The 22116-nt window shown below is 24.6% G+C and overlaps 1 protein-coding gene across 1 annotated transcript; it reads right to left on the minus strand.

The window, feature by feature from the left end:
- Positions 1 to 7158: 7158 nt before the first annotated feature.
- On the minus strand, positions 7159 to 20564 carry LOC145838361 (dnaJ homolog subfamily C member 9-like). The gene is made up of 5 exons (XM_082945937.1): positions 20385 to 20564; positions 17813 to 17956; positions 12195 to 12352; positions 9045 to 9196; positions 7159 to 7610 (listed from the first exon to the last, which is right to left on the minus strand). The coding sequence occupies exons 1-5, from the start codon at positions 20562 to 20564 to the stop codon at positions 7480 to 7482; spliced, it is 765 nt and encodes a 254-aa protein (XP_082802063.1). The 3' UTR covers positions 7159 to 7479.
- Positions 20565 to 22116: the final 1552 nt, after the last annotated feature.

Below are 22116 nucleotides of genomic sequence, written 5' to 3' on the forward strand. Positions count from 1 at the left end.
AGCAATCTTATTAAAATACTAGCTTTTTTTTGATAAGCCCCTTTTTAGCCAAATGTTGCTTAGATACGTAACAATTTGTACTATTTTTTTTTACGTTGTAGATAAAAGCAAAGTAAAAAAGTTTTATCGAAAATACGGAAACGGGAGTTTACGGGACACACTCAGTTTAAAACTACTCATATTTTTCACCCGATCGATTCTAAACCGAATTAATTCCTACCCAAATCTAGTCCCACAAGATTAACTTCCTCTTAATCAAATTTCCACGTCATTTTTGCACAGCATTACCTTTGAAAGGAAAGGCACTTTTGTACGGTGTCAGTTTTGCATAGGAATCACTTTTCCATGAACCACGACTTTTTTAAAGCTTATTTGCAAATGACAGTTTTGCAAGGTTGACTTTTTTGTTATTAAAATTTAAAAGAAACTTTAAAAATTTACTAATTATATTTATATAAAAAAACAACTAAAATAAAGTAATCAACTCTTTTTCTTACTTACCTATAAATGAATTTTTGAAAGCAATTTTTCAAAATCAATTTTTTTTCAAGTATAAGTTTTTGTAACATTATAAATTTATTCTAAAAATATTTATTTTTTACTACATTATAAACTAAAATACAGTTTTGGAATAAATTACATTTGACTTTTTTTAATATGTGAAATAACAGTTGAACAAAATTTATTTTCTTTAAAAATAGTTAAGTTTTAGTTTTACAAAGTTCAAATCTACAAAGTTGACTCTTCGTCGATAGTGTCACCTGTGCAAAAGTGACGACTAGTGCTTAGCTGACGACTTGTTTAAAAGTTACGCCATACGTAAATAACGATTAAAGAGAAAAAATAGAAACCGTTCTAAAATGAAACCGTGCAAAAGTGAAGACCCTTACAAAAGTGACAATTATTTTGGGTAAGAATTGATCAGGCGATAATTGATTTGGCTCGAATTTGATTTAAAAATCGTGTAGTAGAGTATTTAAGGGTATTTTGTAAAAGCTGTAATTGTAATTTAATAATGTTTAGTTTACTTAGGATTTGTCTTTAAATGTTTTATGTTGTTTTATCTTTTAAACATATTTTAATAATCTTAATGTTAAAGCAGTACATTTTTCACTTTAGCATTTCAAATTTTGATAATCAATACTTTTTTTTTAAACTAAACAATTGTAATTTTCAAGTTTTTAGTTACTAATTTATAGTTAATGTAAGTTTTTTTTTTTTACTTACTATTTGTTTTTGTTTTAAAAATTAAAACCAATGACTAATCTCTAATACGCTATCTATAAATTTAATAAGTATTAGTTGTTCATTTTTTACTTATTTAGTTTTTATCTATGATTTATATTTTTTTGTGTCTTTTTCAACCCACTACTAGTATCTTCTAATAATACCTGCAATCTGCATACTTAACAAATATTTGTTTTTTAAAACTTGTATAGTATTTGTTTTTTAACTATAATTTATTTTGTCCTATATTAGATTTTTAGGCTATAGTTAGTTTCTACTTCTTATAACTAAACACCAAGAAACTTTTTTTTTTATTAGATTTACGTATAGTAATGAGCTCATTAAGTGAGATACTGTTTTTAAAAAAATGATAAAAAATAAGTTTAAATAAATGATTAAGAATACTTTATTATTATTTTAATACTAATATTATAAATGCTTATTGTAATTATAAATACTATTATATTATAAATGTAAATTGTAAATTATAAATACTTATAAATACTAATTGTAACAAACAATTTTCTTTGACTTTTAGTACCTACACTACATCATTTTATTATATTAAAAGCTTCTATACAAGATCTTCTAGTATTTAACAAAAATATGTTACACCACTTAAAAAAGCCTAGACATGCATTTTTGGCATTGGAAATTCAGTCTTTAAAAAAAAACTCCTTTTTACATATGTAAAATAAATTGAATGTTTGTTTTGTGTTAAGCATTGAAAAAACTAAAGTACTTTAAAAAAAAATGTCATATATGATTAAAAAATATTTAAGAAAATAACAATACTTTTGTAACATCTCAGCCAGTGGCGTAGCGTGATATATTTGATAAAGAGTTGCGCAAAATATACTAATTTCAGACAAAAGTTCACTAACTTAAAACTTTTGTTTTAAGCTATATAAGAACCCTATTCTACGTACTTCAACTAAAACAATTTTAGTATACAAAAAGTACTAGGTTACTGTTAAAAAAAAGAAGTTTTATTTCAAATTTAAGCGTTTTATAAACAACTATAACTAACATTTTTTTTTAATTCAATTAGAGTTTTTTTTGTACTTGGACAAATGTAAAGTAATTAACATAAAATTAATTCTTAACTTATTATTAATAAACAATAACTTTAATATTGAAATAAAATATTTATCAAGTAACTAGGAAAACATTAAAAAAATTATTAATATCTTATAAAAAATATAAATTAAACAGGTAAACAACATTGTAAGATAAAAAAAATAAAATATAAAGCTTAGTCAGGCTTAGCAAAAAATATAAACTACAGATAATAGTAACACCTAATATCAAAAAATATTTATCTAAATGTAATAATTTTCAAAAAGTCAAAACTTTTCTCAATACAAGTAAAAATTAGAAGCCAGATTTTATTCAGACTTTGCTTTGAATAAACACAATTAACAAACATAGAAAAATATTTTTAATAATTCACCAATTGCAACTAAGAAAATAAAAAGTAAAAAAACACTTTAAAAATGATTAGATTTAATTTAAGTTAAATTTTTATTTTTGTATAAAAAACTTTGATTCATAATATATAAAATTTAAAAATAAATTATAAAAAAATAAAATTATGTCATACTTAATTTTAGATACACAGAATAAACAAGGAAGTTAAAACAGATATATTAGTCTACTGTTTGTAAACTTACGAAACTAAAATTTGTAAAAACTTATTATAATAGACTCTTTTATATGTGGTTTTCTTAACCTTTGTTATACATAGGTTTGTAAAAATTTGTAGATGGAAAGTTGTAAAATAATTAATATTTTAGCAAAATTAATAGAACAAACTTCATATCATTTGAACTTCATTTAAAGCAATAGAAACATCTGGTGTTTGTCTGTTATTTTTTAACTTGATCTTGATAACTTCGACAATTAGCTAATAATTATTTTTTAATTATGCAACTTTCTATACAATATCACTGATACTACTTTCCATATTTTTTTATAAAAAATCTAAGTAATAAACAAGAAGCATTATTATTTAATTTGTCATAAACTACTATATACTTTTTTTAAACAAACAAAAATTGTTTAACTTAAAATTGTCTAGATTGCCACTCTTCAAGACAAAAAAGGTGTCCTGAGGTAATTAAAAACCGTCCTAAAAGATCTTAAACAGTCTTAAATCATTAAATTTAAGGTTTTACAAATCCTTGAATTTTATTTATATTTTTTAAAAACTTTAAAATTGAGTTCTTTAACAAAACTGGTCATAAAATAACAAAATTGCAACTAAATTAAGTAAACCTCATTTAAAATCTTTAAAAAATAACTGTCCTGAAAATTTAAATTGATATTAAAACTATCCTGAGTTTTTTTTATTAAACAAAACTATCCTGATTCAGCCTGAGTTTTAAAAAAAAGTTTCCAAATATTCTGCGCTGTACTTAGTCATACAGACATTCTCTAAAACTTCAATATATCCTAAGTGTCCTGAGAATCTTGAGTGTGTGGCAACTCTCAGATATAACCAGTTTTACAAAAGTATCTGATACTAAACAAGTGTATAAAAAGCAAATATTTAAAGGTAAATTTTTTATATTTTTTTTCAAATGTAAAAAGAAGATTATTTTTATTTAATTTTTTCAAAAAAGATTTTTTGAAAACATTTTTTAACATCATAAATAGTTTTTAGAAAGCAAACTTTTATAAATGAAATTTTGATAGTTTATGACCATTTTGATAGTTTATTGTTTGTAGAGTTTGTAGACAAAAAACACTTGATGAAAAATTAAAATTTTGTTTTTATCAAATTGTTTAAGATTTAATTATTACTCAACTTTAATTTTCCTTAGTTAAATATATATTCTAAAACCAGAACTCAGAGACCCTTCTTTTTTAAAAGTTGATTTTAATAACCAGACACTTGTTTACATATGAAAAACTATTTCTTAAACTTTAGTTTAAACATACTAAAATTTTGGTCCTTAAGCAACCAATATAATGTTAAAACTTTATTTAGTTTTTTAACCCACAACTACATAAAATGAAAATAATTTAACTGATGAAAATAGAGAGTCATAGTATTCTAAAAGATAAGTGAAAAAAATTTATTGACTAATTTTCTACAAAAATGCTAAACTTTTTAATTATAATGGTTATTAGAATAACAATCTTTGATTTCTTCAATATTTGAGTAAATTAGCAACTATTTTTACTAAAATTTTTAATTTAATGAAATTTAGAAAAAAAATTATAAAATAAGGTTAACACTGTAATCACAGTATGAAATGTTTAGTGTTTATTAGTTACTTGTTTTTTTTTTTATTGACTACTATTATAACTTCCATTTATAATATTGTTTTGCTTATTGTTATAGATTTTATTCATATTATTTTTTATTAAGTTTTCTATACTATCTGTTTTTATCATTTGTTATTTTTTACTTTATTAGTAGTTAATTATTTCTATTTTTATCAAAATTTGTTTGTTCTTGATACATTATTACCATAGAATAGGTTTAGCTTGAAGGCTTGTTTACAAAATGTTCGCATTTTTCCTTATAAAAAAATCAATTATAACTGTTATACTACTGTGGTTCACTACGATAGCTGTGCACTTTTTAAGTCGAAATTTTTTTGGAGTTTATGAACTTATAAAAGTTTTCTTATAAAAGTTTTCATTAAAGCCGGTACATAATGATATTTACGCACTGAATCAGTGTATTTTGTATTCGAAAAGTTGTTTAAATTTTCAAATACTACATAAACATGGTTAAAAAAATGTTATAGTAAAAATCCTCAAAATAAAATGTTAGTTTTTAACTTTAGTCTGGTTCTTCTGTTTAAGATAAGAGTTTTAGTGGTCTTACTAACAACTAAATATTTAAATGCGGTGAATATAGATTTCAATGGAAAAGAAAGTACACTATCACCAAAGTTACAAAATGTAAAATCTAATAGGAAAGAAATGTAGCTTAAATTTAAATAAAAAAGTGAAATGATGTTAATATTTATTCTGTATTTTTTATAAACGTTTAATTCATAAATACACTGTTATGATTATTTTTATTTGTTTATTTCATTAATTAGCGTTTTTTGTTCTTTAGCTCATACTTAAATTTTGCATAACGTTGGTGCATTCCTATAAGAAAAGATTATTCTAAAATTAAACTTATTAACTTTTTTTTTTAATTTTACAAACAGTTTGAGTTATAAGAAGACTACAACAAGTAATTTAGTTTCCTAGTGTAACTCACTTTAGCTTTAAAATTAATATAACAGCGAGATATAAAGTTGCTTGAAGGTTTTTCAGCTCTTAAAATGTAGTAAAAATTAACTAAGTAAATTTTGGAACTGATTTTTCAAAATAAAATTTATCATAAACCTGGCCTTCGAATAAAAAAAGTTCTGAATTTTCATATATAGTGCTTAGCTTTTAAGCAAGAGGATCAATCGAGGCTTTTTTACAAAATGTAAATGTGGCTCCATAAAAATTTTTATAGTTCTTTGAACAGGCACAACTTTAATAAGCTGAAAGTTACAAATATGCACTCAGCTTTGTGTACATTGGTAAGAATTTATAAGCGAGTTTTAATAAGCAAAAATCATAATTCATAAACATTTTTTTAAATTTATTAAGTTAAACATAACTCCTCTACACATATATATCTTACAGGCTTGTTTTCTTTCAATAAACCTAAGGCTAGTTTGAATAAGACTGAAATTTTGACTTAAAGTAGGTTGTATCATTCGGTTTTATTTACTAGAACTATTTCTTAGTTCAAATTCCTAACTGCGGTTACTATTAAGCTAATTGAATTCACTATCTATCTTTCGACTCCAGATATTTTCTTTTGGGAAGTTGTAATAGTTATTTGTCTTAACCTAAAAAGAAGTTGTTTTGAAAAGTTGGAAACAATGAATGCAAATTAAAATAAAAAAGTAAAGATTACTTTTAAAATCAAAAACGTTTATTTCATACAAAGCTTTTATAGTAATTTTTTACTTCTTATTATCTTAACGCTATCAACTTAGTGTTTTTTAACGGAGTACTTAAATACAAACACGTTACGAAAAGACAAATTGTTCCAGACAGATAAAAAAAGTTTTTTTTTTAAGTTAAAAAAACAGTCCAGGTTTTAATTTAATTTAAAGTAGTGATCTACCGCAGTGCTTCTGAAATGGGGTTTCGCGGAACCTTAGGGTTCCGCTAAGCCTTTCGAAATTGAAAAAGAACATTTATTCAACATTAATTCAACATTTTCATTAATTCAACATTTTAAATAAAATTAAAATTGGGGGTTCCGCGGAAAAGTTAACTTTATAAAAGAGCTCCGCCACTAGAGAAAGGTTCAGAAGCACTGATCTACCGTATCTAGTATTCAGATTCAGCAAGATGTCTTTTTGTATCCGGATCCAGTCTGATCTTAGTTACAAAAAATTATTCAAATTCGGCCGGATACTAATTTGAAATAATAATCGGATCCGGCCGAATCCTTATCTAAAACCTGGTAGGTCACTGATAATTTATTCGTTAATTTTTTTCTTCAATAAGAAAATTAAAGATATATTGAAGGTTTTGAAATTTCTATTAGATACTCTGGAGTGCATAATAAAGAGCAAAAAATTAGTCTTAGGTGAATTTTAGGGTAGTTTTCAAAGTTACAGTAGATATAACGGGAAATCTAAGAGATTTAAAGGTACCAGCCGGATCCTTGATTACAAAGTTAGATTCGGAACCGGCCGGATACTAACCTTAAAACGAGATTCGGATTTAGCCGTATACTAATTTTTTTAGTGCGGTAGATCACTTATCTTTAAAATTCAATAAGCATACTACTGATCAATTTCTAACTAATGAATTCTTGAAAAATATATCAATTTATTTAGTCGTAGATTTCTAATCTCTATAATATTTATTATAAATAATTGTATTCTATTAAAAACGTTCAGTTATGGTTATTTATTTACCATTAAGAAAATAAACAATTAGTTCAAAAAACTATTTAAATTAATAACTTGACACAAAAAGTCACAAAAAAATTAACAACATACTTTATTTTTAACTAATACAAAATTTACTTTATACAGTTGCTTAATTGACATTATAATGTGAGTTTATGATATTTTTATAACTTTTCAAATCTCAAAACTAAATATTTAATGTCAATGTTGCTACAACATTTGTTATAAATCAAAAACTTATATACTTTCATTTTCCACTGTACACAATACATTTAGTCTAATACAAGAAGTAATTAATTTGCTTCAGCTTGTACAACTAAGAAGCTTTTTTTCTAGCTTTTTTTTTTGGTTTACAATACTTAGCTTCAAGTTCAGCAAGAAAACTATCTTGACGTGATTTGTTCTTGTTTTTTATCATCATACTAAGATCTTCTTTTGATTGATCAACTGTAAATTTTCAATTGATCATTGAAATAAAATACTTAATAAGGAATCTTATCAACTAGTTAAGTTTACAACTCATGGCATACAAATACAACTATTTAGACTTACAGATTTCTAAAAAACGTATTCATTTGAATATTTAATCTAAACAAAAACTATTGGTTCTTATAGAGTAGATCTATAAACAAAGAATTTTTTTTTGTATGAAAAGCTCTAACTTTATTTTAAATTTTACCTCAAGTAAAAATGGCAATCTGCTTAAAACTAAGTTTTGTAAACTAATATTTAATTTAATGGTATCTTACAAAAATAGTTTAAGAAATGGTTAAAATGGTATCATACACATTTGTATTATTATAAAACTTTTTGCAATGTGACTTATCGGACATTTTCATTAAGTCACAAACATTGTGTAACAATATAAAATGAAATACGAGCACTAATGTGTCCCCAGTACTCATACATTATGGTTAAGCTTATTTCATTCTCTATAAATTTGTATAGAACGGACTAAAGAAATTTAAATTCCTAGCTGTTAACAATTTTGAGCTAGTAATCAATTGAAAATTTATATCTTACTCAATCTAAGGTATAATACAAATATTATTATATTTATAGAGGTATAAATAGTTTTTTTTTTTTAATTTGATCTTTATTAGAAGAGTTTGATCACACCATCATAAAACTTTAATTGCTTGACATAATTTAAGGTAAAATTTGAGATGCCAAGGATCAAAATTAATGAGTTCAACATGTTCTTTATAGAAGGCAAGACTAATAAAATCAAAAATATTATTGCATTTTGAGTAAACTTACCTTAGTAAATTTGACTTAAATAAATCATTGGTTTATTCATTGTTTAATTGACCTTTAAATAGTAACGCTTTGTTTTTATTTAGTTTTTATAAAAATCAATAGAGGAATTTTTTTAAAGATTGTTACTGTCATTAACTTATTGAAGCTATTAAATTTTACATAATACTTAGTTTATGAACATTGTTGCAAAAAAAAACAGGTTCTACCTATTATTAATGCTGAATTTTGTAATCTTACTAGCTCAAAATTGCTAACAACTTATTGGTTATTTTCCGTAATGATTTTTTGAGCTAAATTCTAATGAGAGGGGGCACTGTGGACTATCCACTAAAAAAAGTTTTAAACTAGATACCAGACTACTAATTAATCTTATAAATAAGTTAAAACTAGTACTAAATTTCGTAAAAGAGAGTTTATGTAATTTAAGCTAGTTCTACTTAGCGAAAATATTCTATATATGTAAATCATAGTTTAAATTAAACTAATAAAGGAAGTTAAAAAAAAGACTTGAATGTATAAAAGCAATAAAAGTTATTGAAGAACAAAAGTAAAAAATAATATTCACTTTGTGAAATTTACATGGAATCTTGATTGTAGTTTACTTAAATGTAAGAAACCCACCTGAAACGCCCATTTTTTCGATAGCTTTTTTAGCCTCTTTTCTTTCCTTCACCCATCTATTTTTTCTTTTTTTCTTTTTCGCTTCACTTTCATTTACATATTTATCAAAGCTAGGAACTTCACCCTTTTCAATAGCTTCGTCAATGATTTTTCTAAAGTAGAACAATAATAATAATAATAGAATACTAGTACAGTGCTTAACCACTTATCCGGACAGTTTTAGTTGAGAAAAAAATTCAAAATATTTCATTATAACACACATAGATTTTTTTGTGATACAAATATTTAAGCTTCCATGCTTTAAGAAAATTTTCAGTGTAGTTAAAAATTCTGCAATTTAGTTCATAATTATGATGTAATAATACTACTAAACCTTACACTCAATTTTGTTTTAAGTTAATGAAAGGTTTAAATGTTTAACATTTTGATTAATATGTTTTTGTTTTTTAAGTTAATCTAATTTAATTTTTTCTTAAACATCTTTTTTTAAACTAAAATTTAGGGCATGTTGAATAAGAAATGATGATATTAATTGCTTGACCCTCAAAAAACGTATATCATTGCAAAAGGTTAGTAAGTCTGATATCGTTCTACCTCAAATTATTATTTATCATTTTATTATCTTTTATTCACAATTACTACTTGCTTTTACTGTAATGCTTTTATTATATATTATGCATTTCATAATATACAGCAGTTATATTATTTAAAAAAAAATACTTTTTGTACTTATCCGGATATATTTTCAGGAAAAGTTTTGCCTAACATGTCCGGATAAGTAGATAACCACTGGAATAGTATTATACATAATATATAAATATGAATTACTGCAGTAGGATGTTAATATATTAAGGTGCTTATTTTTTCAGCTACTATTAGTTTTCCAGCTGGAAAAAAAATTTGATTTGGAAGTATTATATAAACACCCTATGCAAAAATTTAGATGATTTGAAGAAACTTTACCTTGGCTCCAACCGATTTTCTTAAAACCACCATAATGCAAAATGTATGGGATCCAAAAAAATGCGACCTTTTTTATACATGTGGCTAATTATCACAAATACATTGTGAACAATTTAAAATTATTCTAAAAAATTTTCACTGTTGAATTTCTTGATTTTATGTAATTTTTTTTCACTTTGTATATGTTTTCTAGAATTTACAACTTTTATTTTCAAAAAACAAGAAATGCTACCATAAAACTTTCTTTGAATCGTTTAAAATTATTCGCAATGTGTTTGTGTGATAACTAGCCACATGTATAAAAAATTTCAGCTTATAACTGTAAGGTCGCATTTTTTTGGATCCCATACATTTTGCATTGGGGTGGTTTTTAAAAAAATGAGTTGGAGCCAAGGTGAAAGTTTTTTCAAATCATTTAAAATTTTGCACAGGTTGTTTTTATGATATTTTTGGAGCATTAAATTCTTTCCAGCCGGAAAACCAAAAGTAGCTGAAAAATAAGTATCCTATAATATATACAAACATGAACCTTTAAGTTCAACAAAACTATAAGTGTTGAGAACTTTAAATCTATACTAGCTACATCAAATATACTGACAACAAAACAAGTTAGGTTAACTTGAAGAATTTAATAATGATTTTGCTTTCTCTTTCGTATCTTTAAAAAGTAATTAAAAGTTTCAACTTATTTTAAATTGAAAAATGTAATCAATTTAACTGAAGAAACATTAAAATTATTATTAGTATTGTTACAATAAATATAGACAGTAATAAATACTTAATTTATATTTTTCATAATAATTAAATATTACAGTATTCGTGTGTTTGTTTCAGAGTAACCACTTTTCAAAATAGAAAAAAACTTACCTTTATTGACCATAAACTGGCCTGAATTACTAGTAACTAGCTATATTTATCTCGAGTATAACAAAATATTCATAAAACTGTTTTTTTTTTCAGTACTGCTAATTGCACCAATTGTCAAAGAAAAAAATAAAATTAAGTTTATTGAGTGAATTATTACAAACTTTACAAACATACACATCATAACGTATCATACTAATTAAGTTAGTCTTATTTTTTCAATTTTGACATTTTAATTATGTTTGGCTAAAAGGTTCATACTGTGTCTCATATCTCAGCTCCATTGTATGATCCTTTACCAATATAAATTTGTGGCATTGGTTTTTTCACATGATTTATTTCATATATTATTGTTATTTTATTTGTTGTGTCTAATCTAAATTCAGAAAATTTGTTAAAAGGAAATTTAGAAGCATTTAAAAGTCTACAGTTTAGTTCGTTTGGAAAAATTTATTCATGGTCATTTATGGTGATAATTACAGCACTTAGTTCTATTTTTAAATTTTACCTTTTACATCGAAGTGTCAAAAAAGGTAGTAAATACCTTTTTTTTTTTTATGGATTGCGTCAATTTCTGCTTTATTGTATCCTTTTGTAATGTATTTCTTTAAAAGTTTATTGTAACTATTTTTCCACTTTATAAATGTTTGTCAATTTGTCAAAAAAATAAATAATTTGTTGAAGAATGTCATTTTTTCGGGATATTCTTTCGTATTTTTTACTAGATTGTTTTTGTTGTATTTTTAAATTGTGATATATTTAATAAGTTATAGAAACAGTTTACAATATTAACTAATCTTTGCGTCTAGGTAGTAATATATTTCTTGTTGAAAAACATTTCTCATTATTTATATACATATATATGTATAGAATTTTTAAATATGAAAATATATCTTTATTAAGTCTTGTTTTTAATAATTGTTTAATACTATTTTCTCATTAAATTATTTTTTTTTGTTTTAAGTATTTAATTACACACAACAGTATTCAATATAAGCTTTCATTTAAATGTTATTCTTAATTTCTAAAAACATTGATTAAATCTTAAGTTAAATTACTTTTTGGAAAAAGTAAAACCAAAATCAGTTATACTTTTTTTCCAAATTTTGCTACTTTTGAAATCTAACAACGATGTTAAATGACCAAATCTAATTTACAAAAAAAAAAAAACTTGCGTTTGAAATTTTACTTTTATCATTTCTTTTAAAAACAAAATACTTTACATTAAGGTTTTTTAACTTAATTCAACAGTAAAAATACTTTTTTTAAATTTAACTTAACTTAAAGTAGCTAAAAATTTGTAGGAAAAATAAGATTTTATACCTGAACCTAGGTTCGTCATCAATTTCACTACAAAGCTGAAACTCAAATAATTTATTCATATCACCTTCAATATCAACATAATTTTGCTTCAAATCTTCAACTTCTATGTCAGAGTATCTGTACTCAGCATGAAACTTTTTAACATCTGAGATATCTAGCTGTGTTATAGGCGAACGAAAATATAAGATTGAGAAAACATTAGAGTTAATATGTATAACTTTAAAAACTAAACAAAATACAGTGTATCCTTAAATTTTTCAGTACAAATGAAAATAAAATGAAAAGTTTTAAATTTATTAAAATTATTTAAAATCAATAAGACATAAGATATATTTTTTAAAACGGTCTTTGTGTATATAATACTGAAAAGAAAGAAAAGATAAAAACGAACAATTCGGAGTAACTAAAGCAAAACGAATAAATTGCAGACAGGATAGTTGCATTTTTTGAAAAAACTTTGTTTGAAATTTGTGTATAATATTGTCATAAACTTTTTTTTTGAACTTATTTTGTAAATCATACTGGTGAAGTGTAGTAACCACAGTAACAGGTGTTGAAGTTAAAATGTTTTTGATTTATTATTATTTATATCCAAGCATACCTAGTTACATAAGTAATTTTTAATTATTTTAACAGAGTTTCTATTGGTTTTTGAAAAATTTATTCCATAGTATTTGAAAGTACACGTTTTTAAGACTATTTTTAGTTTTAAGTTAAGTTCAAGGTTAAAAACTATGTTAAGAAATGTAAAAATATTGAAAAGATACCGTTAACCTACTTTAAGCTTTAAATACAGCACATGTTAGAAAAATGAAACTTCTTTATTTATAAGTAATGCTCTTTGCACTAACTAATTTTTTTTTTATATGACCCGATATTTAGTCTTTCCATTTAGTAGGGTTGCCAAATCTTTTCAGTAAATTTTCTCCAGAATTTTGAAATTACACGTTGTAGGGTCTATTTTTAGTTTAAAATCAGGTTAAGTACTGTGCTAAATAATATAAAAGCATTGAAAAGATATCTAAGCTTATATAAACATAGTTTTTTATGAAAAATAATTTTGAGGATCACAAAAAAAAACTTATCAATACAATAGAATTGATTGAAATTGTACTACTTAAAACCCTAAAAATTGTTCAAAATTCCAGGTTTTTTTTTCAAAATTTCTCAAATTCTAGGTTTTTCAAGGTTTTTTTGTCCTAAATTGTCAAATTCCAGGTTTTTCCAGAATTCACGGTTTTTTGGCAACCCTGATATTTATACAACAATAAATACACAGTTATCAGTTTAATTAATTCAAATAAAAAACATTTAAACTTAACATTACAGTCACCTCTCGCGAATCTACGCACATTACGTCCACAGCAATAGTGTGTAACTAAACAAGAGAACATAACTAAAGGAGATATAGGAAATATAGATAGTGAAAGTTTTGCAATATTGATCTATTGACTTATTTTTAAGAAATTTATTTAAACAAATATTTAAGTAAGCTTTTCATGAAACATATTAACCTTGGATTATAGATATAATATGAATACAAATACACAACCAGAGTTCTTTAACTTGAACTTTTGTTTAAATGAGTTTTTTTACATTGTATTTCAGAGAATTATATAAAAAGAATCAAGTTTATACTAATCTAATTTAGTTTTTTAAAACTTGAGTTTTTTGTGGTTATTTTCAACAAAAACATCAGCAAAAGTCAACAGAGCAGAACCCGGGACTTTCGTTTGCCGTGATTATTTAGAATGAACGTTTTAATAGAAGTACATTAGTGGCAACACTAGAGGTAGTAGGGTGAGCAGAGCAACTTACACTACCTTGTTTAAAGTTATTTCTCATACTTCCATTTTCCATTTATTTTCGAAGTTTTTACATAACTGCATACAAACAAAATACATTAACATTTCAGGTGGCTCAAATTGCACTTTGCAAGTAAGATAGGGGTGGGCAACGTACAGCCCGCAGTTTTTATGACTGTTAAATGTTTACAAAACCAAGGTCAAGGGGAGCCACCTTAATTTTTACAAGAAGTTGATCTTTTTTTGTAGTTTTCAATCAGACATTTTTAACAACTCAACAAAAAAATCCTAATCAAAGTCTATGACCTCAATAGGTTTCTTTTAAAAGGCGCAAACCAAAACCAGTAAAAAATACTGTTCCATTAAAATTATATCTTCTTCTCCATTTTTTAACCAATCTTCTTCAAATTTTCACAGTAGGTTAATTATTATAATATAAATCAATTTAATGCAGGTTTTTTTTTATAACAATTAATTTAAGAAAAACCACTTAATTTTTTTTTTTGTTTTATATCTAATATAACTTTCATTTTCTAACATTTTTGTAAAGCCAACATTTTAAGTCTTTTTAAATACAAAAGAAATGTTTGATGAAATTTTGAGGTCTCTAGGTCAAAAAAAGGTCCTGGAAAAGACTTTAAAATGTATTCAAGTGGTATGCAACTTGATAACCATAAAAGATTTTTGGTGCACCAGGTTCGACCGCCAAATATTTTGAGTCCTTTTTTTGTTGTTCAATAAACAACAAGTAAAGGTGATAATACATTTTTAATAAACTTTTAATTTATTTAAGCGTTAATATCTCAAAAATTTATTTAAGTTTTTACATTTTATAAAAAAAAGGTTTGTAATTTACATATTAAGCTTTAATATAAAAGCCTATGTTATTTTTTGTAAAAAATGTTGGGACCCCCTATGGAGTTACGTTAAACCTAACCCCCAAAAAGTGTGTGGCCAGGGACTTGTAAATCTGGTCTGCTAATCCAAATTAAATACTATGAAATTTTTTTATTTTTTGAATTGAATTTTTAATTTAGTTCATTTGTATATCATATTGTGTTTAACTTCGTGTTTTTATTTAAATTATGTTTATATATATATAATTTATCTTAAAACTTTAAATATAAGTTTATTTTCTTTTTCTCTTTTTGTGTGTCCTGTTTAAGTGGCTCAGGTTTTGATGCCTGAGTCCAACATTACACAATAAACAATATAATAATAATAATAAAACAAAAATAAAAAAGGTCTAAAAAATGGAGAGTAAAACTTAATCTAGATTGAAAGAGTAAAAAAAGGTCACACTGAAATAGAATTTAGCCAAAATTGCTGAGTAATACTTATGGACTAAATTAAATTTAAATACTCTGTTCAACAAAAAGGTATTTTATTATTATCCGGTCCTTTGTTAAAAAATGTTGCCCACCCTTACTATAAAAAGCCATTATGTGTTGTCTTTATTGTCGTTTCTTTTAATTTTTTTCAGATTTATTAGTTTTTTTGTGATGCTAAATTCAACAAATGAAAACAATTGTTTTAAGGTCATAGGGGAGTAAACCTTATTTTACAAAATTTTATATTGTTTTTATATTAAAGCTCAGAGTAGCAATTAATTGTCAGTTTTAAGAGAATAATAAAAATAATAGAATACAAATGTATCTAGAGAAGTTTTTTCACCGTCAATTTTCTTGGAAATTTACAAAACTTATTAAAAATCTTTTTTCTTCTTCATTTATTGAGTTAAAGACCGCAAACTTTTAGAAAAAAATTCCTAAAATAGTTTACAAAACTTTGAATATTTTATTTTCAAAAATATTATTTTTATATAAAATTATAAATTTTAGATAAAAAACTTAAAATATATTTTTTTAATAAAACTTTAGTTTGTAAGAAAAAAACAGTTTTTAAATTATTTAAATTTAAGTTATGTACTAACTGGGTTATAATAAGGAGAAGATAAGTTTTTAATGATTAGTCTGTTTTAACGTTTTTGATTTGCACCATATAATAACAAGGAACCTATTGTACATACCAACTTTGATCACTTATACCTCAAAAATTACTTTGAATTTCATTGAGCAGTAAAAAATATCTGATAGCCAAGATAAAACTATACTAAGCAAGATCAACTTGTAAAAATAAGTTGGCCTCCCCCCTATACTCTTTAAGTTTCGATTGTTGCTATTGTCATACCTTATTCCAATACTTTGTTTTGTATTTAGAAAAAAAACCTAAAGGGCAGTCAGTTGCTTAAAAACCAAAGCTTTTTAAACAACAAAATAAAAATAATTGTGAAAATAAGACCAAAAGTGTATTTTTATGGGTTGTCAATCTTTGAGCCAAAAAACTGCCATGAGTTATCCTGAGATTTTTTTTCAAATCCTTAAAAAAAACTGCCTCTGGCTCAAACTACTTGTACCTCATGTTCATTTTTCTTATTAACAACTAAAAGGAAGGTTGTATGTGTATATAACCAACAACTTTGTCTATGATTTAAAGATGTAGAAAACAAACTAACTTATTATAACTATAAATATAACTAGAATTATAATGTATAATAAAAAATTTTTAAGCATTAATTAATTTTCATATCTCTCAACACTTTATGTTTAATATATACTCAAATAATAATAAATATTAATTTCAGGTTTAGAAAAAAACTATGTTATTATTTCTAAGAATATTGAAGTGCTAGGGTAACTGGTCAAAATTGCACAAAGATACTTTTGCACAAAGACAAATTTGCACAAGGGCACAAAATTGCACAAGATTAAAAAAAACAAAAAAGTATATACTGAAAAAACAGAAAAAAAAACATTACTGACCAAGGGTAAGGGTAACAGTGATAGTAAAACAAGATAAAAAAACTAACTAATAAAAATAAATTATAAAAAAATTAAAAATTAAAAAGAGAATAAAAAAAAGCTACCAATCGAGGGTAAGGGTTAGAGGTAACAGTTAAAGTATAAAATACATATATATATATTAAAAAAATTGTTATTTAAAAAATAATAATAATTAAAAAAAGAAAAAAAGTTACCAACTGAGGATAAGGGTTAAGGTTAACAGTGATAACAAAAAAAAATTAAAATAAAAAAATTATTATTAAATAACTATAAAAAATAAAGTTCAACCCGTCAAAAATCTCTCAGAGCACAATTGTCTGCTAGTGTTAAAGTGTCTTTGTGCAAAAGTGTCTTAGTGCAAAAGTATCTTAGTGCAATTCTGTGCGCTTGTGAAATTTTGTCTCCTTGAGCAATTTTGAACACTCGTGCAAATTTGACAGCTACCCAGCCGCAAGATTTTAAAAATTTAATTAATCAAACCAAAATCAAAAAAAAAACATTTTTTTGATAAAATTGGGTGTATATCAACTAACAAAATATTAAAGATGGATCAAATAAATCTCATTCAAGATCTAGAAAAAATCTATCCTGAGACGTAAAAAATCTTGAAACTATTCTGAAATTTTTATAAAAAATCAAAACTGTCTTGAGTCACACAGTTTTAAAAAAAGATCGAAATATCTTGAGTCTCCAGGAGATTCTATAGAGTTTCAAAATATTTGGAGTTTTGCTGAGTGTGTGGCAATCATATGTTAACTTATGTTGTTTACTTGTGTTTTACTGCTAAGCAAGTATTTTTTTTAATGTCCACAGTAGTCGGTACGTAAACTAAGTTAGTTTATTGATCACAGTAGTGTGATGAGAATTTAATTCATGGTGCACAGAAACTTAAAAAGCCATGATACTTTTTGTATCATATATTTTCAAGTTTATTATTTTTAATTTTATCAAAATTTATTTCAAATCTCACCTTATACAAACTTTTAAAATAATCGTTCCAGTTTTTTAAGTTTATAACATCATCATTGTCACAATCATCTAACACTTGACCAGTTTCATCATACAAACTTCTTTGATCTTTATCCAACAGTATTTTAGTAACTTTTGACAACACCTAAAAATTAACAAAGTAAATTTTTTTATCTAGATTTTTATTTACTTGTGAAGTTTTATATTTTAACTTACAATTTTAATGTAAGATTAATTATCAAATAGTTTTTGAAAACTGAAGTAGAGTATCACATAATACTTTAGCTTATTTAGTATCTGTTTTCTAAAATTAACAACTAATTTCTTTTAAAGTTAAACTTGATAATTAATGAACTTAACCACAAGATCAACAACAGCAGCATCCAAGACAACCTACAACCCGTTTTGTCCTAATTAGGACTCTTCAGGCAGGCATAGTTGCGTGAAACTGCTGTTTAGACCTAACCAAGCGGGCTTTAAGTACAAAGTACTGTAGTGACCGTTTGTGGGCAAAGTTGAAAAAATTGACCAGCTAAATCATTCACAGCCCAACGTTTCAGAAATTGTCAGCTTATTGCAAGATTACAGTCTGTGCTTGTTTTATCAGTTTTAACCAGTAGTTATTACAGCCATCATCAACAGCGTTAAGATGTTTCTCACAATCAATAATAGTTTATTAATTTAGCCATAATTTTTTCAACATTGCCCACAAACGGGCACTTCAGTACTTCGTACTTAATCCCGTTTAGTAAGTTCTCAACAGCAATTTAATGCAACTATGCCTGCCTGATGAGTCCTAATTAGGACAAAACTTGTTGTAGGTTGTTGCGGATGCTGTTGTTGTTGATCTTGCATTTAAGTTCATTAATTATTATTTATGGCGCGAAACATCTCAACTCTGTTGATGATGGCCCTAATAACTACTTGTTAACACTTAAAACATTGACATTTTTCAATGTTATTCACGGTTGCCTTAGTTCAAACTGAAAAAAAATCTTACTTTTTACTAAAATTTTCTGACTTTTCTAAATCAAACTCATTAATTTAAATTTATTCTAAAAACTTCCTGAAACTATCTTAAGCTTTAACCTTATTATTATTTAGGTTAATACAACAATTTTTTTTTTTTTTTTTTTCGGAATTAGATCATCTAATTTCCATTACATCATTTAAACCATCTGTGTGTGATTGATGTATTTTTAATAAACAACTCTATCAACAAAACATACTCAGACTTGGCATAAAAAATTTAAAACTACCTAGAAGGTCATAATTTTTAATAATAAATTTTTTTATCTAAAACATGTAATACCTATATAAATTGTTCACTTATTTTAATAAAACACTATCTAAACCATTTAATAAAAAATAGTTAAATTAAAATCAATTAAAAAAGAATACACTTAAGTAACTGTAAAAAAAGATAAGTAAACTATATATCTGCTATATAAAAAATTTCTTCTTATCATTTTGTATTAAATTTGTAACAAATAAATATACTCATATTTATTTCAAAAATTCAAGTTAATTTCAAAAAACACAAATAAGTAAATTTAATTATGGCATATATCTCTCTTATAACTTATTTTACAAATTTAAACAACTTTGAAAAAATTATAAAGAGGTAAAGTATACACATCAACTTGTTACATAAAATACTTAAGTAACTGATTAATTATACAGAACTCAATTATTTACATAAAAAAAACATTTTGATTCTAAAATTATGCTAGTTAAACTTATGTGTTTATATCACAGTTTCACTATGGAAGTGTCCTTGCTACAGGTCATCAATACTAAAAAGCGTACAAAAACTGCTTGTTCAAGTAGGGTAGTTGTTTAATATGTTAATAGAAAAATTTTGCAGTTTTACAAAGGATATTTTATTAATTTATACCAGATTAAGGCATTAGACTTTTAATTAATTTTTCAACACTTGAAGGCTTTAGAAAATATGGCATTTTGTAAATTTAAACCTACAAAATCTAAATTTGTTTTAAATTTTGTCAAATTGCCCGACTTTTCTAGACTTTTTTTTCAAAAACACTTATTTTTTACTTACTTTTCCTGATTTCCTGACTTTTACTGACCTTTAGCAACCATAATTATTATACAACACACCATGTACATAACATGGTCAGAGGATACAAATACCTCTTTAGTACTAAACACAATAATAATTAAGGACTTAAAAACTTAAATACTTTGGTTATTGAGTACAAAAGGTCCGCACACATTTTGATGTTCATTATTTATGTATTGATATTCAATATTTCATTATTTGCTTAATAAGGGCTTTTACAACTATCAATATATTTTGTGACAACCATGAAATATATAAAATAAGATATAGTGCTAATTAAAAAAATAACAAGTTTGTCAAACAGAAAAACATTTCTTATAAATATGGTCAAAAGACCTGGTGTGAAAAATCGCTTTTGGTCATCAAGCTAAAAACAAAATTTGAGGTTTTTAATGTTCAATTTTTACTACAAGGTAGCTTAGAAGAATGAAATCCTGATAACCTTTCTAATTAAAGTTGAAAAAGATGGAACAAATATGAAGTTACTTACCTGAAACTTAGTAGTTGCTAGTTCTTTATCAGTTGCTAAAGCTCTATCTGGATGAACTTTTAAAGATATTTTTCTATAAGATTTTTTTATTTGTGTATCTACTGCATCTTTAGATATTTTAAGAACTTCATAGAAACATCTTGTTGAAAAGCATTCAATGCAGTCATCAATCAACCCCATGGTTGCATTAACAATTAAGAGAGTACTTTTGAATTACAGTCTAGATTAGTCAGGCGTAAGAAAATTACCTTTTCTAAAACTTGCATAAAAGTTTATCAAGAGTCAAGAGAGACTTATTAAAAGAAATCGTGTAAAAATAAATATGAGCTTAACCATTCAATTCAAAATTTAATAGTTTTTTAAACAAAGTAATTTGAAATAATTTCAGTAGTTTAATAACAGTTAAAAAAAGTGCTAATGTTTTAAATTCTTTGTCAAGCATCTTAAAAAAAATTAAATCTTCTTTTTAAAATATTTCTTTAATTTAAATCATCTAATAAATTTAAAAACCTTTCCTCGATTTTTTTTTTTCAAATTTCACAATTCTATTTGGATTTTTTTATAAACTTAAAAACTATGATTCAAGAAATAAATTCATATTTACTCATTATCGTAGAGTACAGTACAGACTACAGTACACTTCAAGATCAGTCTGAGCTGAAAAAGTTGAGTCAGAATTTTTATTTACAGCTTTTATTTATTTTTTATTTATAAAAATATCATATCCCTAACCACCTTAACAAAACATATAAAAAATTTATCAAAGAATAAAGTTTTAATGACTAAAATAAAAATAAAATGAAAAAAACGCTTTTTTTGCTGATTCAGCTTTTTTCAGTTCATACTGATCTTCTAGTTTACTAGCCTTCGTTATCAGCTTTTCTAAAAATAAAATGTGAACGCTGAATACTTAACAAGCTTCATTATTGAATTTCTAATCTAAATTTTTATGCTCGAATAATTTTCGGTAACATTTATTAGCAATGGCAACTCTTTTTGTTATTATAATGATACTTTCCTTTTTAAAGATCAATTTAGACAGTAAATGTTCTTACGCCTATTTTTAAACGTCGGTTACAATAGTATGCTTTCAAAAATAAATCAAATTTAATTTAATATAAAATGTTCTCCTAATTTTTCTATTAAAACATGTCTGTCAAATTCTAGTCTAGCTGTTTAAAACTTCTGTTTTTTATCTTAATTTCTCGAGACTAGACTCTTACTTGACTACTTAGATCAGTGGCGTAGCGTGGTATTTTGGTCAGGAGGTGCTCAATTTTTTTTCTCAAAAAATTCCCTAAATTAAAACTTTTGTAATTAGCTATAAAAAGATCGTTTTATAAGTAATATAATTGAAATAAACTCATTAAGTAAAATAAGTTCGAAGTAACTGTTTTGAAATTTACTTATATACTACAAAATTTACAATTAAAAAAAGGATAAATTTCAAAATTTCATTAGAATTACTTAAACTTTTACAAATGTTAATTTACTAAATAAAATTTGCATTTACAACTTTATACCTTTTAAAATGAACATAGCATACTCAATAAAACGATGTATCTGTTTTAATTACGAAAAAAATGTCAATCTTATTAACATACAATACAACAGTGATAACAACACCTCGTTGCACATAATTTAAATAAAGTTACACATAAGTTAAAATAGACCAATTTTATAACTGTTATTACAACTTATTACAATCTTGTATAAAATTTAAAAGTATAGT

This window comes from Thalia democratica, chromosome 6 (assembly GCF_965202585.1).
Source record: "Thalia democratica chromosome 6, ktThaDemo2.hap1.1, whole genome shotgun sequence".
Taxonomy (NCBI): Eukaryota; Metazoa; Chordata; class Thaliacea; order Salpida; family Salpidae; genus Thalia; species Thalia democratica.